Raw genomic sequence first — 17,245 nt, forward strand, 5'->3', positions numbered from 1 at the left:
CTGTGGTGATGGTGGTTTGCAAATGCATCTTTAAGAACTGTACTTTTAAAGCTGTGTCTGCACATGAGGTTTAAAGCGACTGTTTCCTTGGGAAAATAATATAAATCAAGGTTTCTTGCTATCTTGGTTGGGGAAATCTGTGAACGGAATTTTGAGCAGGTCTTCCAGATGAAAACAATGAAACGGAAGGTCTTTTATGCCAATTGTTCAGGACTTTATCCAACTTTAATTCTGGTTCTCTGGCTGATCCTATCTTCCAAAATTTCCCAGCAAAATTGATTTGACTTTTTTTGTGTGTGGGGGGGGGGAAAGGGGGCGTGTCTTGTGACGGTCAGCAAAGGTTTTTCAGTTAACAGTTCTCTTTCAACTCCTCTCAAGGTGAAAGCGCAGGGCCCAGGCCTAGAGAAGACTGGTGTTGCGGTCAACAAGCCTGCAGAGTTCACGGTAGATGCAAGGAGTGGTGGAAAGGCACCTCTCAAAGTGCAAGTACAGGTGAGATAGTTTACATCGCCAGTGGTCACGGGATCCTCCATTGCTGAGAGATGCCTTCCCCAGCCTCGTGTCTAACCAGTGTATCTGGCTAGATTGGGACTTTAACTCTTAGACATGAGTTGGAAGTAACAAGAAATTGAGAACTATTTGGGAATTCTGCTAATGTTAGCCCCAGTGCATCTGGAGGGTACCTGTTTGGAAAGTTGCTTTAAAGGGAATTGGAGAAGTGCTTTCTCTATGATGGGGAGGCTAAAGAAATTGTGGTAAAAGACATTCACCTACAGAAAGATGATTTTTGATTTCTCTATCTCAGGACTCTGAAGGATCGCCGGTAGATGTCTCAGTGAAGGATAATGGCAATGGCACCTATAACTGTTCCTACGTGCCCAAGAAGCCAATGAAGCACACTGCGATGGTGTCATGGGGAGGAGTCAATATTCCCAACAGTCCTTACAGGGTTAGTGTTCCTTGCAGTAGCAAGCAACGTTATTAGGGCAAAACGGGACTTCATTAATCTTGGTCCCAGGAAGCAAAAGGCTGCCCCAGAGTGTCCTACAACAGCCTCTGAAGCCAGATATGTGTTTTCACTTGTAGGTTTCCCTCCCAAACAACAACTAACTACTACTACTTTATTATTATGATGGGTCACAAAGTCAGTCAGATGTTTAGACTGGATTTGGCATTTTTTCCACCCACTGAGTCCTTCCCAAGGACCTGGTAGATGTTGTTTAAAAGGTATTGTCACAGGATGTAAACTGTTTTAAGGAAAACTGCCCTTTGCAATTGACTGATGGTGATTTTGTCAATGCCGATGGTGTTCAGGTGGTACTACAGATGTTGTACTCAATGTTACTATTGGTACTATCTTTGCTTTCTTTTGCCACAGTTCTATTTGCCAGGCTTTATGTTTTGTGTTTTCATCTAGTTCTTTCTCTTCTATTCTGCTGTCTCCAAGTATTGCAAAGTCCACAATCCAGTCTTTATTTTGTCTGTCTTATCAATAGTTATTAAGTCTGGGGTGTTGTATGCCAGATGCTTGCATGTTTGAATTCTAAAGTCCCAGAGCTTTAGCTTCTTTATTTTCTATTATTTTGTCTATTTTGTGGTTTCATCACTTCTTGCTTGCAGGCAAATAGTATTTCTTGCAGATATTCCAATGCAGCCTTGTTACTACTATGTCAGTGCCATTGTCTGTAATAAGTCAACTTGATTTTGTATTGATTCTGCACAGCAGTCCACCATTTCTTCATTTGCGATCTGTTGCTGTCTTTTTCAGTTCTGGCTTTAGATGCATTATTATACACAGCGATGTGAAATCATAGCTGCCAGTTCTTTAGCTAGCATTGGCTTTCATATGCATTAAGTTCTTCCCAAGAACCTAGGATGTTATAGTGTATCAGGATAGTATGTATGTGTATCCAAGTACTTGGCAATATGCAGATTTTCTAAGTGTTGTTCATGGTTCTTTGGTATGGCGCCCAATGTCCTGATAACCGCTGGGACCTCCACAGTTGGTATTGCTATAATCTTTCAAATTAATTTTTCAGATCTTGGTACTTTGAGGTCTTCAATTCTTTGTCTCCTATTCTACTATTTTACTATGTATTGCCACATCAATTATCCACCCTTTCTTTGTTTCAACAATAATTAAATCTGCGGTGTTATGTGCCAAGATATTAGCAGTTTGTATTCTGAAATCTTGCAATATTTTAACTGGTACATTTTCAAGTACTTTTTCTATATGCCCACCAATTTTTCATTACTGATGCATAATTTTTACAGATATTCCAGTGGATCATTTTGGCAATTGTGTTAGATCATTGTTTATAATCACTTCGTGTGATTTTCTTGCATGAGCTTAGTATATGATCTATTCTTTCTTCTGCTTCTTTGAACCGTCTGCACTTTTGAACAACTTGATGATTTTTTTCTCCAATTTTGGCCTTGCTTGCATTAGTTCAAATAGATGGTTCTTGAGTAGTCAAAATAAACCTTCAGTTTCTTTTTTTTAATGTTCCAGCTGTAAGCCGTTGTTACTATTTAGATGTAATATAACCACCCAATGCAGTAAACTTTGGGCAAGGAATAGAAAGCAGTTTCCCCTTGTAAACAAATCTGTTTCGGCTGCAACATGGCTGGGCTCCCGTTAGATTTCCTTCCTTCCTTTTTTTCTATTGATGGCCTGCACGCTCACCCTCTTCAGATGTTTAAGACAAATCCCCAAACACCAACACTAAAGAAGTTACCTTCTTGCTGTGATGACTCCAGGAACTTTTCTAAGATGCATATTCCAGTTTTAGGGAGAGCACTCATCTTCTCCCACCTCTCCAGCCCCATGTTCAAAGACAAAATTTTGCATTCTTGTATCTCTAGGTAAATGTTGGAGCTGGCAGCCATCCCCACAAAGTGAAAGTGTATGGTCCTGGTGTGGCAAAGACGGGCTTAAAGGCTCATGAACCGACCTACTTTACAGTCGATTGCACAGAAGCCGGGCAGGGTGAGTCGAGCCGTTTCCATCCTTGATGCCTTGGAATGTCTGGTATTGCTGGAATGGAGGAAGAGGAGGAGTGGGCCAGCCCCAGCCCAGCCCACCCCACCTTCCAGTCCAGCATAAGCCAGACCGAGTGTTAGCTCTGAGAAGCTAGTCTTCTGAAGAACACCAACATTGGTCTGATTAAGCATTGGGGGCAGGGACATGTCAGGCTCATTCTTAATTGGGGAACCAAGAATAAATGCTTGTGTTGTAAAATGCTCTAAGAAGCACTTAACGCTGAAGGGCAGCACGTAAAACATGACTTTTGTTTCCTGCTCCCCCTCCCTTTCTCCTTCTGGCAGCCAAGGGAACAAAAGACAAGGCTGTACAATCTTTCTAGCCCTTTCATTTAGACTGGCTTCTCCACCTCTGATGCCCAGTTCTGAAGCCTTTTGTATCCTAACAGCTGCTGCTCATCGCCTTGTTTGTGCGGAGAAGGTTGTGTCTTTGGAATCCCTTTAATTAGCTTTTCTCTCCCCTGCTCCCTCCCACGGTTATGTGTCTCACAAAGCCGGTGATGAAAATAAGGAGAGAGAAAGCTGTGCTGCTTCAGATGTTGCCAAGATATAGCTCCCCTCGGCTCCAACCACCATGGCCAGCCATTGATATAATGGGGTTTAATCCCATAGCATCTGGAGGACAGTTTCAAAACTTCCAAACGGACAAGCAACCCATGGATGGAAAATATTTGTCCTTTCCCACTGCTAATTTTTAAGTGCAGTGGAGTACAGAGATAGAGCAGTGCCTAACTTGTATTCTGTGGCAAACAGTAACTAAATTTCCTTCCCAATTGCTTGGCATAATGCCTTAATTTCGTAGTGTACTGTGTGTCTCTGAACAAGTTACAGAAAGGAATTAGCATCAAGACCATTCTGGCCTTGCTTTGTTTTCTTTCCCACGCCCTACAACTTTGCTTTTCTTCATCCTTGATTTTTTCTAAAAGCTATAAGGATTTAGAGGCATATTATAAAAGGTACCCTGAGTTCTTTGCACACTTCATGTGTGAGTTGATGGCCTGCATCTTTGCCTTTATTGGCCTACATCATGGCCACTCCAGAAAAGACCAGAATTGCCCATTGGAGAAACAATCCTCCTCAACTAACCTTTAGAATGCAAGATTGAAGCTGGAGGTTGATAGATTTCAGGGGCAGAACTATGTGGGCATATGTTGGTCCACTTTCAGGATTTGGGATTTGTGTCACAATTGTAGGACCGGGTTTTAATAGCGCACCTACATGCCTCTCACATGTGCTGACTTGTCTCTTCTTAAAGGTGATGTGAGCATTGGCATCAAGTGTGCCCCTGGTGTGGTGGGCCCAGCTGAGGCTGACATCAATTTTGACATTATTCGGAATGATAATGACACCTTCACGGTCAAGTATACCCCCCAGGGTGCTGGAAGCTACACAATCTTGGTGCTGTTTGCCGACCAGGTAAGACCATTTCTCAGAGGGACCACCTGCAAAATTGCGAGGTGTGGGAGAGTCACCTGGAGATTGTTCCCTTTTTTTCACCTGCTTCCTCTTGATCTCTAGGCCACCCCCAGCAGCCCCATCAGAGTCAAAGTGGAACCCTCGCATGATGCCAGCAAAGTCAAAGCTGAGGGACCTGGCCTCAACAGGACTGGTGAGTTGGGGATATGCTTTGCAAGAGGCTGTACTTTACAAATAGGAGCTGGGAGCATAGAAGTTGTGTCTGGAACTCTTGATCCAACGACTTGCAGAAAGAACAGAACTGAATCCTATTGAATGTGGATAAAAAACAAAGGGCTTTGTAAATATTGGTATTAAGCAGCAATGTCCCAGAGAAACTTTTAACTTATTTTCATAAGATGCGTAATTTCCTTGTCTGTGGTTGGATGAGCTTCCTGAGGTTCTCATTCATGCAACATCTCACGCAATACTGAAATAGATCAAGGTGGGTGGGTGTTAGTTTTAGTATGATTTTTAATCTTGTGAGCTTAAAATCATCTTATAATACAACCTTCCAAAGTGCCTGGGAAAAATAAACTCTACCCCATGGCAGTTCGTGCAAAAAAATCAATAAAAGCAGAAAGCATGCCTACCAACCTGGAAAGTTTGCCTGCCCTTCTGAAAGTTTCTCCTGCTTCCTCAGGTGTGGAGATGGGAAAGCCAACCCACTTCACAGTTAACACCAAGCCAGCAGGCAAGGCCAAGCTGGATGTGCAGTTCACTGGCCCAGCCAAGGGAGACGCCGTAAGAGACTCTGAAATAATCGATCACCACGATAACACCTATACTGTCAGATATACCCCTGTGCAGCAGGTAAGTTATGAGAAGGAGGGGGGGGTGGGTTCTGAGATTCATCTGAAACATGGTGCCTTGTTAAATAGCGAACTACTAGAACACTGGTCCTCAACTGTGGCAACTTTAAGACTTGTGGACTTCAACTCCCAGAATTTCTCAGCCAGTAAAGCTGGCTGAGGAATTCTGGGAGTTGAAGTCCACAAGTCTTAAAGTTGCCAAGGTTGAGGACCCCTGTACTAGAAGCTCTGTACAGATTTGCCACCTTAGGAAAGCTTTTTAGTGAAACCTTGCTCGTCAGCCAGGGGATGGGACTTGGCAGCCTTACTCCTTCCTTCCCTTAAATAACTGGGCTAGTGTCTTCTGGGAAGAGTCTTGATGGGAAGTCAATAGGAAGGATGCGGGCTCGTAGAATGGGAAAAATCCACTGCAGGCTAGGGTGCCTGTACACACACTGATAAGTGTTCCTCTTGTATTTCAGGGTAACCTTGGAGTAAATGTAACATACGGGGGAGACCAAATTCCCAAAAGTCCTTTCAATGTGGGAGTAGCTCCCACCCTGGACCTCGGCAAGATCAAGATCTCTGGACTTGGAGACAGTACGTATCCCAGTAGCTTCAATTCTATGCTTGCTTTTGCCTCCTGATCACAGGGAAGGGTGCTGAGTAGCACCAAGCACCACTCTCTGAATGCTGTGATTTTTTTTTTTACTGAATATTCTCAAGTTCTGGAAATGTGGTGCTGCATTTGGCTAGCTTATTTTTTTAGCTGCTGTGGAAGCTGGACATTTGTTGCTTCTTTTTTTAAAAAGAAAAAACACAATGATTTTCAGAATGTCTAACTCTGTTGCCGATACAGCATGGATGAAAATTGCACCTCACAACATCTGGAGGGCTTTGGGTTCCACATCCATTTTTAGACCATGCCTGAATTGAGAGTTCAAAAAAAAAAAGCCAGTGTGCACAGCTGTCTAGCATCTGCTAACAGTTGTCTTTTGGGACTGGACCAAGAAGCCTGCCTGTTCCAGCTTTCTGTCAGGACCAGATGGCCTCTGGGAAGTTTGCACAGGACCTGATTCAAACGACAAAATAGAATCTAGTATATTTATGGCTTTACATAAAAGGTGCAGTTCTGCTAGAATATAGACTGTGGGTACGCAATCATCCTTGGGGTTTTGCCATCAGTGAAAGCTTGAGATTCTCAAGGCCAAATTATATTATACAAAATTGTGGCCAATATGTTTAGCTCAACTCTTTCTCTTGTACATACACACCTCATCTGTCAGTTTCCATCAGATTTATCCTGAACTGTGATGGTAATTTTCATCCTAGCCATCCAACTCCTTGCTCCAGACCAATCCAGGGTTGTGAACCATCTTTTAAAACATATTTGAACACACTGTTGAATTGTATGGGTGAACTGAACATGATTGTGATAATGGGCAGCATCAAGTTCCATTATTATCCCTTCATCTTCCACCAATCACACTGTGTTTGCTATAAGGGCATGTATACACAGCATGGGTCCCCAAACCCTGGGCCGCAGTCCTCTACCAGGCCTTGAGCCGTTCGGAACCAGGCCACGGAAGTGGCGGGTGAGAGAGAGTGTGACCACCCATCTCTACTTGTGCGAGTAGTGCACATGCTCCATTTGTGCAAGAGGTGTGCGTGCCCACCGCTTGCTCAAATGGAACTGTGGTGCACTTGCACAGAACCATCCCCTCTCCCTACCTCCCTCTCCCCCCACGGAAAGGTTGAGAAGCCCTGATGTACAGCATGATTGTATATCCAAACAATTTGCCTTCTTCTGGGTCTGTTCACTATCAATGTATGTTTGAATTGGGACGACTCCTAGCCCAAAGCAAAACTCTATATCCTCATATACATTGATTACAGTTTCCAGCCTACCCCCTCCTTCAGCTATAGTTCCAGTGTTCCATGGGGTGATGGAAAACATACTTAAAGAACATGCATGCCTTTGGAAACCTCCCTAGTGGTTCCTAAATAAAACCTTTCCCTTCTTGGACATTTGCCAGGGCAAAATGACTGGAAGCGCTCCAAGGCTGCCTAGTTGGGTTTTTTTTTCCCAGGAAATATTAGTCATGCCAACAATAGCATTCTCTCCTCTCAGCTTAACTCCAGCTGCAAAAGTACAGTCACCTTCCCCATGCCTTGGTATTTAGAGACATATCTAAATGACTGCCTAGGAAAAGAAGGGTCACCTCGGATGTCTTGGCAAAGCATTTGTAAAGGATAGGAGATATGTGGGCGGAATCCTCTCTTTGTTCTGGGGGAAACGGGGCAAAAGATGTCCCATCGGTTCAAGACTTGATCTTCATAGATGTGCACTTGGTTCTTGCAGAAGTGGAAGTGGGCAAAGACCAGGAGTTCACTGTTAAATCTAAAGGCGCTGGAGGCCAAGGCAAGGTGGCTGCCAAAATCACAGGCCCATCCAGTAAGCCTGTGCCCTGTAAAGTAGAGCCAGGCTTGAGCTCAGACAACAGTGTGGTGAAGTTCATTCCACGAGAAGAAGGACCCTATGAAGTGGATGTCACCTACGATGGAGTCCCTGTCCCAGGCAGTCCCTTCCCTGTGGAGGCAGTACCTCCCACCAATCCATCCAAGGTGAGAGCCCCAGTTCTCGATGGGTGATGTTGTGTATTCTCTCCTTCTAATTTAAAGCACCTCCTGTTCTGCTAAATTAAGATTATACAATCTCGCCCTAATTCAGCCAATAGAATTCTAGCCTAGGGAGGAATACGATCCTCAGTGTCAAGGGATCAGGCCCTATTTATTGCCCTGAGCCATTCCGAGATAAGGCAAGGGGAGGGGGGAATTCAGATGAATAAACCTGGGTCTAGTTCTGTGTGTGAGTATGTCACACACATTGGAGAGGCAGTTGTAGTGTCACAAACGATCATTTGAAGGTTCAGGCCAGTGTTTGAATCTCACTGTACGTGAGGGTTTGATGCTGGGTCAATTCACAGACTGGGTCTCATGGATTTCTACAGGCTTAATTTTTTAGACAAGAAAATCTTGTCTCCGGAACTCAAAAATGGAAAGTAGATGGAGACTCAGAGGCTTAGTGCACTTGAATTTTCCCCTGCTCGCTACAATGACCTCCTTCAGATGTGAGAAATGTGTGTCCCGCCAAATATTGCTTAATTACAGCTCATGGCAGTCCCAGCCAGCATGGCGAGTGGGGAGGGATACTGCCCAGAGTTTGGTGCAAGATGGGAAGTTATATAAATGTTTTAAATAAATAAATTACTGCAGCTGAGCAACAACATGCAAAATGTCACAGCTCAGATTTATATATACGGATTAATTATAAGTAATAAAGCATTTATCTCTCTCTGGGTATAGCATAGCAGCAAAGGTTCGTCTTTGGAAGGGGATACAGTACAATGTTTTTTTTGGGGGGGGGTTGAAGTAGATTTTGCTTACAAATTAAGTCAGCTTATCTTCTCTTCCCCATCCTACCCTCCAGGTGAAGGCCTATGGACCAGGCTTGAAGGGCGGCTTGGCTGGCATTCCTGCCCCTTTTACCATTGATACCAAGGGGGCTGGGAACGGAGGCCTCGGCCTGACCGTGGAAGGCCCCTGCGAGGCCAAAATAGAATGCCTGGACAATGGAGATGGCACTTGTTCAGTCTCCTACTTGCCCACAGAACCAGGGGAGTACAACATCAATATCCTCTTTGCGGACACCCATGTGCCAGGCTCTCCTTTCAAAGCCCAAGTGGTGCCTGGCTTTGACCCATCCAAAGTGAAGTGCTCTGGACCAGGGCTGGAGCATGCCACAGTGGGGCAGGCAGGAGAGTTCAGTGTGGACTGCTCTACTGCTGGGAGCGCTGAGCTCACCATTGAGATCATCTCTGAAAGTGGCACGCAGGCAGAAGTCCACGTGCGGGACAATGGCGATGGCACTTACACCATCACTTACATCCCACTCTGCCCTGGTATCTACACCATCACCATTAAATACGGGGGGCAGCCTATACCAAACTTCCCCAGTAAGCTCAACGTGGAGCCAGCGGTGGATACATCTGGCGTTAAAGTCTATGGTCCTGGAGTGGAAGGCAAAGGTAAGAATGGCAGGAGATAATCCAAAGCACTGGGACTCAGATACTGAGTTGTTGTTCTTAGCTTAAGGCCAGAATAGAGAATCTCATGAATGTGTCCCCTGACTTTCTGTGGCTGCGGAATATAGCTAGTCCTTGGTTAACAACAATAATTGGGGTTGAACTTTCCATTGCTAAGGAATGTGGTCCCAAAGTGCAACAAAGTGTTACTTACTGATGGTCACCATTTACTACTTCCTGCCAGCTTCCCTACTGACTGCTTATGGGATGCTGGCAGTGAAGATCACAAATGGTGACCACATGACCATGGGATGTTGCAATGTCGTAATTGTAACATGGATCACAATCACGTGACTGTGGGGACATTGCCATGACCAGAACTTAAAGGACCAGTTGTAAATACTGCTTGTTCAACATTATTGTAACTTTGAATTGTTGCTGATTGAGTGTTTGGTTAATTGAGGAATACCCGTAAAAGCAAATTCTTGAGTACCACTTAATAATCTTGAGCACCACTTAATGGTTTTCTGCCATTGATTACTAGGGCACTAATTATCTTTCTTGCCTACATAGAGAAGGCTGTCAGGAAACTTTAGCTGTTTTCCTAAAACATATTCACATATGGACCAGGAACTAAAATGCATGATATATATGTGCTTGTTGCTAGTTACACAGGGTGTTGGCAAGTCCTTTTAAATAAGCCTAAGGCTTTATTATAAGAGGACTCGAGAATGTACTGCCAAATTGGCATATGACAGTGGTGGCGAACCTTTTAGAGACCGAGTGCCCAAACTCCAACCAAAATCCCACTTATGTATCGCCGGGTGCCGGGTGGGCGTGGCTATGGGGAAAATGATAGACTGGGTGGGCGTGGCCATGGTGGGCATGGCCAACTCGATGTTGCTCTGGCGGGTGAGACAGTGGGCAGGAGGGCATCTTGCTCAGTGGGTGAGGGGGATGGGGGGAGGCTCCTGAGCCCCGCAGCTCTTCTGAGGGGGGGGGAGGGGCTGTGCTGGGATTGGGGCTCCTCGTGCCTTTTGCTGCCCACCTGTGCTCTTCTGCTGAAGATGCTGCAGCTCTGCTTGCCTGGCAGGGCAGGGGCATGCTCGCACATGGGGACGCACATAGGGCTGCTGCCTCACTTTCCGCGCCTGCTTCCACCGAAAGTTGCTCCCTTTATAGCCTCTTGCCTATTCCCAGACTGTGCATGTGTGGAGAGCTACGCATGTGCAGCTCTGCAGAAAGCTACGCATGCGTAGAGAGGAGGAGGGAGCAACTCGGCCCAGCAATGGCTCACGTGCCACCAGAGACGGCTCCGCATGCCGCCTGTGACACGCGTGCTATAGGTTCGCCATCACGGGCATATGAGGACAAAAGCTGTCTTTGTGGGAATCCTCTATCCTTGGTGTTTCCTGGCTGCAGGATTATTTTTCATCATTTTTATTATGCCTTCAAGTCGGTCTTGACTGCTGGAAACTGCCTAGATTAATCCCTGCAGTTATCAAGGAAAGATTTTTGGAAGTGGTTTGCCCTTGCCTGATTCCTAGGGCTGAGAGAGAGTGACTGGCCCAAGGTCACCCAGTTCGCTTCATGCCTAATATGGGACTACAATTCACAGTCTCCCAGTTTATAACCGGTCCTTTTAACTACTATACCAAACTGACTCTCAGCTGCAGGATAGTGATGATTAATCATTTTGTTTAATGATAAACAGAATAGGGTCAGTTTCAGTTTGGATCCACGAGTACTAACTTAAAATAGATTTACCTGGTGGTACTGATGTCACAGGGGATCCAAAGTGTTCATAAGTCAGATGCAAGGGAGGTACAAGTTTGGGCAGGCAGGGTAGAGAGTTTAAGGCCTTCCTTATTGATGCTGCTGATGCTCTCGCCAGGTGTATTCCGTGAAGCCACAACGGAGTTCAATGTGGATGCTCGACCCTTGACTAAGACCGGGGGCCCTCACATCAAAACAAGAGTATCCAATCCTTCGGGAAACCTTACAGAGAGCTATGTGCGTGACAATGGAGATGGTACCTACCATGTGGAGTATACACCCTATGAAGATGGTGAGTTAAGGGAAAGAGATATATAAGGGTCTTGGAGAGGTCCTGGTTGACATGGGTTGGGGCAGAAGGAACTAGTTCTTCTGAGGCTTTTGATCCACTGGCCCTGCAAGCCTGTTGCTTTTTTAAGAAAATGAGAGGATACAGTAGTATATAGGAATAATTTTGGGAGACAGGAGGAAGAGTCACAGCCTAGACAACAGTCTGAAGGATCAGTGGAGGTAGAGCGAACCCTCCTTACTTTTCAGGAATAAAGGAGGGGAAAGATACTTTCAGACTTGCAAGATTCTGTTATTGAAATCCTAGAATAAAAGTAGTATTGGTACTCACAGCTTCTTGCCTGGACTGCCTTAGAGAACCAACATTGGGTGCGTTTGTGTTAGATGAAGAAGTGTATCCAGTTTTTTAACCTCCCAAAGTGCTTAGGAGCGTAACCTTCCATATACCCTTTCTTGTCCCCCTTTAGGTGTCCACTCGGTTGATGTGACCTATGATGGCAGCCCTGTACCAAGTAGCCCTTTCCGGGTACCGGTAACTGAAGGATGTAACCCTGCAAGGGTGAGAGTGCATGGGCCCGGCATCCAAAGTGGGACTACTAACAAGCGCAATAAGTTCACAGTGGAGACCAGGTAAAAATTAGAAAGAGCGAATGTAGCAGTATTTGAAAAGGAGGGATGAACAAGGTTAGCTCTTAGTATCGGCTAGCTACTTTTACCCATCTTTCAAAAAGGCATATAATAAAGTTGATCAAGAATATGTATTTTTTTTTTTTGTATCTAGCCTTTCACTGGAATGTTGCTGAGGAGGGCTGGGGTGGGTGGGGTGGATAGGAAAGGCAGGCACCGAGGGAATCAGACTAATCAAGTACAGATAGCACCATCACTCCCTTCTGTATTTTGCAATTTGCAAAATTTTCCCCTGTAATCTCCCTAAAAATAACAGTTTGGCATCAATTTTTGGATTTGCTCTGGGAGCCATCCCAAAGGCTTTGGGGCACTATATATGGCGTTGGAACTACGATTGTACACTCTTCGTAAAGCACCTGCTTTGATGCTTCCCCCTGACATTATTGCACAGCACTTTAGACTAAAATGCAAGCTTGTGGTGGGATTTGGAAGGCTTGAAAGCACATACTATTGCTGAGAAGACAAATAATAAAACCATAAGAGATAAGCCCAAGTAGGCTTTAAACAGAGGTGCAGAGCTATATATATGAAATCCAAGTAAGATATAGCTACATCCTTCAGGTGTCCATGATTTCTGACACTGTAAACTTTACATATACATTAGCTCCAAATTGGAACATAGAAAGTTGGGGCTGCCCATCCCTCCAGATTGATGTAGTCTTACTGAAATGTTTTAACTTTTACATCCCCCCTCCCCCCGTCTCCCTCTCATAGCAGTTGCAATTCCCTATTCCCCATAATGGCAAGCTGGGTTCAAAGCTCAGACGCCTCTTTGGAATGCATGACCCAATTGTTCCATCTTTCTGCTACAGGGGTGCTGGTACTGGTGGTCTGGGCCTAGCAGTTGAAGGTCCCTCTGAAGCAAAAATGTCCTGCACTGACAACAAAGATGGCAGCTGTTCTGTGGAGTACATCCCCTATGAGCCTGGCACCTATAACCTTAATGTCACATATGGTGGCCACCAAGTGCCAGGTATGACTTGAGCTGGATATAGTGATAATAGGCTGGTGTTGGCAGTGCTTATTAGAAGTTAGAATTTGGTTAACTGAACTGGCTTCCTCAAGACGTCAATAGGGAACCTAGCCGGGCCGTGAGTGCAACATGGCTTAAATGCTATTGACAGCTCATCATATTCACTACTGTAGCTTGGCAGTTTTTAAGGCTATCATTACCTAGGTTGGGGAAATGATTCTGAGATAGAAGGATGGGTTGCCTTTTTATAGGATGATATGATAACTACTTGAGTAATAGTCTTCCCCTCTTGAAGCCTTATGACCCTACAGAGTCTTCTCCTCTATGGAGGAGAAGACTCAATTCCTTTGAGTGTGGTTGGATGACCCTGGTATAAAGAAAGAAGAAGTCACTTTCCTTGCAATGTGGACAGAAAGGTAGCAATGAACAATGATGGAAGAAGCAGCCAGGTCTCTTCTTCTGCCATTCTGGGCATGTAGATTCCACCCAAATCTTAGTCAGGACAAAGAAGCCTTGTGGGCCCTATCTAGCCTTTGGCCCAAAGATGATTGCCTCATTATTTATTGCATTAATATCCTGCTGCTTCTCTGGGAGCTGAAGAGACAACCTGTGGGGAATCTCCCTAATGTTATTTGTACAACAACAATCCTGTGAGGTCCATTGGGTTGAAAAACAGTGGTTGGCCCAGCATTTGTGGCTGAATGGGGACTTGGCTCCGGACTCCCCTAATTCAGAACCTCCGTCTTAATTTCTGCACCGCACCACTGGTTTCCCATCCTTTCTAGAGGTATAAGCCACTACTATGGAATAGCTAGTCGTGACCAAAAGGTTAACACCGTGGTTGTCTTCAGCTTGGTTGCTTCTGCAAAAAGGAGTCCATAAGTTGTGCTTAGGTTTTGGAGCACTTCAGCTGCTCTTATCTAAGCAATAATTACCAAACCAGGAAAGGTGGAGCAGGAAGTTCTAACTCCTGGCATAGCATTGGGAGGATACAATGGGATATCCTGGGCTGAATACAAGCCATCTATCCAAGCTATTGTAACATCTTGGTGCTGGTCACTAGTAGCAGGTATTGTCACCCTATGGCTGGAACATGTTCAGAGTCACCAAATTGGTTGGTCACTTGCTAAAGCCTACATTTCCCAAGCTTCCTTTAAAGGCCAGAGAGATAAGCAGAAAGGATAGCAGAGAGGCTGTGAAGATAAGGATTACAAATGTGTCTCTTTCACAGTAAGCAATGGATGGTGAGAACTCAACCTTTAAAAAAAAATAGAGGAAGCATAGGCTTACTCCAAGTTGCGGCTCCTTGACTCAGGTTATGTTTCTTTCTCCTCTGTAGGAAGCCCATTCAAAGTGCCCGTGCATGATGTGGTGGATTCATCCAAGGTAAAATGTTCAGGTCCTGGCCTGACTCCTGGTGTCGTCAGAGCCAATGTTCCCCAGTCCTTTACTGTGGACTCCAGCAAGGCAGGTGTGGCACCCCTTGAGGTTAAAGTTCAAGGTCCAAAGGGTAAGTAAATCTGTACCTGACTGGACAAATAGTATCTTCTTTGAGCTTGGCTCATCCCTCACCTCTTGGCCCTTGTCCTACAGGAGTCGTTGAACCTGTAGATGTAGTGGATAATGCTGATGGTACTCAGACTGCAAGTTACGTACCAAGTCGTGAAGGACCGTATAGCATTGCTGTGCGCTATGGAGACGATGAGGTGCCTCACAGGTAGGAGTGGATTAGTGGATGGCAAAGAACAGAAGCCTCTGTGGCAGAAATGCAGAAACATGGCCTTCATTGACAAACTTCTGGTCCTTAACGATTAACAGACCTCTCTTCTCCCAAAGAACCATATTTGAAAAGTGGAAGCTCAGAGAGCGTGAGCAGAGCTTCTGTAGCATTTGGGATACTTTACGTGGTGGTTTACACTTACTCTAGGGGTGACATAGCAAACAGTCTGTGAACAGTTGTTTTTGAGGCCTTTGGAATCAACCATGAAGAAGGGGGCAGACCTGGTGGTAACAAAATATCAACTGGGTTTTATTCCATAGTAACAGAACTCATAGAAAATAGAAATTGCCTAGTTAGCAACTCTGAAGAGTCACTAGGGTGCTTGCTTGAGCTAGTGCTCAATATTCCTTCATTACCTTGGTTTGTAATGTAAGAAAAAAGCCAAAACAGTTTGCATCATCCACCTTTTTAAGGGCAAAAGATACTCAGGGGAATGCTTCCCCTGTTTATGTACAGTTGCTTCTGCTGAAGCTGGACCAAAAGGTCTCTCATTGAATCTTGTCCTTGCCTCTACCTTGAAAAGGGCAGCCCTTAGTCCCAGTTTCAGCTTTTTTCAACCTGATGCATTCTCAATATATTCAGAGTGAACTTCTCAAAACTCGATTCAACATGGCTGAAAGAAATTCTGAGGGTACCATTCTGACTTCTCAGATGGGTGTCAGCTTGGGAAGACTTATACTGTGTTGTAAAATAGGACAATTACAGTCATTTCTGATGCTGAGGAGCATTTGTGCAGCTTAGAAGAGCAGACGTCCTTAGACTTTTTGATAAACTCATATATCTACTTAGCTCTCACATTTCTTCTTTCTTGTATTTCTCCAGCCCATTCAAGGTTAAGGTTCTACCTACTCATGATGCTAGCAAGGTAAAGGCCAGTGGTCCCGGACTCAACACTACAGGTGTTCCAGCTAGTTTGCCAGTAGAGTTTACAATTGACGCTAAGGATGCTGGAGAAGGTTTGCTGGCTGTACAGATCACGGTAAGTGGAAATAGGCCACAGAGATGGGATTGCAGGGAGATCAAACAGAGAAAAACAGAGTTCTTGATGGGGTTTATTGCTGTTGCTAGATGTGCACAACTGTGTCCTTCAGAATGAATAGCAGTTTTCACGCACCAGTAGGCAGACAGATGCATTCTGCACTGTGAGGTTCCCAGACAATCTTCAAAAACAGATCCATCTAAAGGGTAGTCCAGTTGCATGGTGACAAAGACATAAATCCTTTGCTCAGCCTCCTGCAATGATCTTCTGTTTCATATTGCTAATGACACCTCTTCTAAAAAAATGCAAATGCTGTTTCATACTTGAGACATATCATGAATGTTGGGGGGGTTGTTTGTTTTGTTTTTGGAGAATCTAAGTTCTGAATGTTTCCTTGTTCAACTTCAACTTCTAGATCTGAAGCTGTTGATCAGATGATATTTATGAGGTTGAGAGCCTATATCCATTTTTATTCCAAGTCCTGAACTAAGGACCATAAACTATAAAGTGATGAATCTGAGCTCTGCAAAGTCTTTGTTGGTCTCTGTTATATGATTCAATTAGTTATAACCACAGCTCCTACACAGTCATCCTGATTTATTTATTACAATCTGATATTTCCTTAAACCCAAATAAGTGAATGAGCTTTTAGTGCTTGTCTCTTTAAAAATAACCCCTGGTTTTACTAGCAGTATCTAGTAATTTTAGGCATGGGATAACAACCTAGAGTAGGAGTTCCCAAACTCTTCAGCTCATCAACCCCTTCTTGAAGTTTCAGATTGTTCATTGACTCCCAGACACTTAGTCTATATGAAAATAACATAATAAATATTACTTTAAATAATAAATAATAGTGCTTTGAGTATAGTAATAATAGTAATGATACCATGGGCTCTGACAAAATCATTATTAATCCATTGCAAAAGGCAGCTTTACTTGGAACAGCTTACCTCCTGCAACAGTACCTTTAATACCATCAACAACATCATCTCCCTATCCCAAATCCTTGGGAAGAACTTGATAAGTGGATAAAAATGTTAGTTCCAGTCTAGATATCTATCTATTGTGACCAAGTTTTTACCAGTCCCAGATTGTGAATCGAATTAAAAATTAAATCTTAAATAATAATAATGGTGATCCCAGTGGTTATCGGCACAGTGGGTACCATACCAAAATGTCTTGGATAGCACTTAGAAAAACTGCACATTGACAAAATGTCCATCTGTCAGTTACAAAGGGCCCCATTTCTTGGATCTGCACAAATACTATGCCAATAGATTACAATATCCTAGGTTCTTGGCAAGAATTTGATGCATATAAAGGCCAACATTAGCTAAAGAATTGGCAGCTGTGATTTCACACCGTTTTGTAGTAACATCGACCCCTTAA

General features: G+C 44.2%; 1 protein-coding gene across 1 annotated transcript in view; it reads left to right on the forward strand.

Moving 5' to 3' along the window:
- FLNA (filamin A) overlaps window positions 1–17,245 on the forward strand; it is a 63,539-nt gene that overhangs the window by 20,312 nt on the left and 25,982 nt on the right. The window contains exons 13-27 of the mRNA XM_015815116.1: window positions 379–492; window positions 806–949; window positions 2,866–2,989; window positions 4,298–4,458; window positions 4,561–4,651; window positions 5,141–5,310; window positions 5,771–5,888; window positions 7,651–7,913; window positions 8,779–9,376; window positions 11,268–11,441; window positions 11,905–12,067; window positions 12,937–13,097; window positions 14,437–14,607; window positions 14,691–14,814; window positions 15,700–15,856. Of these exons, the coding sequence (XP_015670602.1) occupies window positions 379–492; window positions 806–949; window positions 2,866–2,989; window positions 4,298–4,458; window positions 4,561–4,651; window positions 5,141–5,310; window positions 5,771–5,888; window positions 7,651–7,913; window positions 8,779–9,376; window positions 11,268–11,441; window positions 11,905–12,067; window positions 12,937–13,097; window positions 14,437–14,607; window positions 14,691–14,814; window positions 15,700–15,856 (2,733 nt within the window). The remainder of the gene's footprint in view (window positions 1–378; window positions 493–805; window positions 950–2,865; window positions 2,990–4,297; window positions 4,459–4,560; window positions 4,652–5,140; window positions 5,311–5,770; window positions 5,889–7,650; window positions 7,914–8,778; window positions 9,377–11,267; window positions 11,442–11,904; window positions 12,068–12,936; window positions 13,098–14,436; window positions 14,608–14,690; window positions 14,815–15,699; window positions 15,857–17,245) is intronic.

Source organism: Protobothrops mucrosquamatus, unplaced genomic scaffold (genome assembly GCF_001527695.2).
Source record: "Protobothrops mucrosquamatus isolate PMUCROS unplaced genomic scaffold, P.Mucros_1.0 scaffold315, whole genome shotgun sequence".
NCBI classification, from domain to species: Eukaryota; Metazoa; Chordata; class Lepidosauria; order Squamata; family Viperidae; genus Protobothrops; species Protobothrops mucrosquamatus.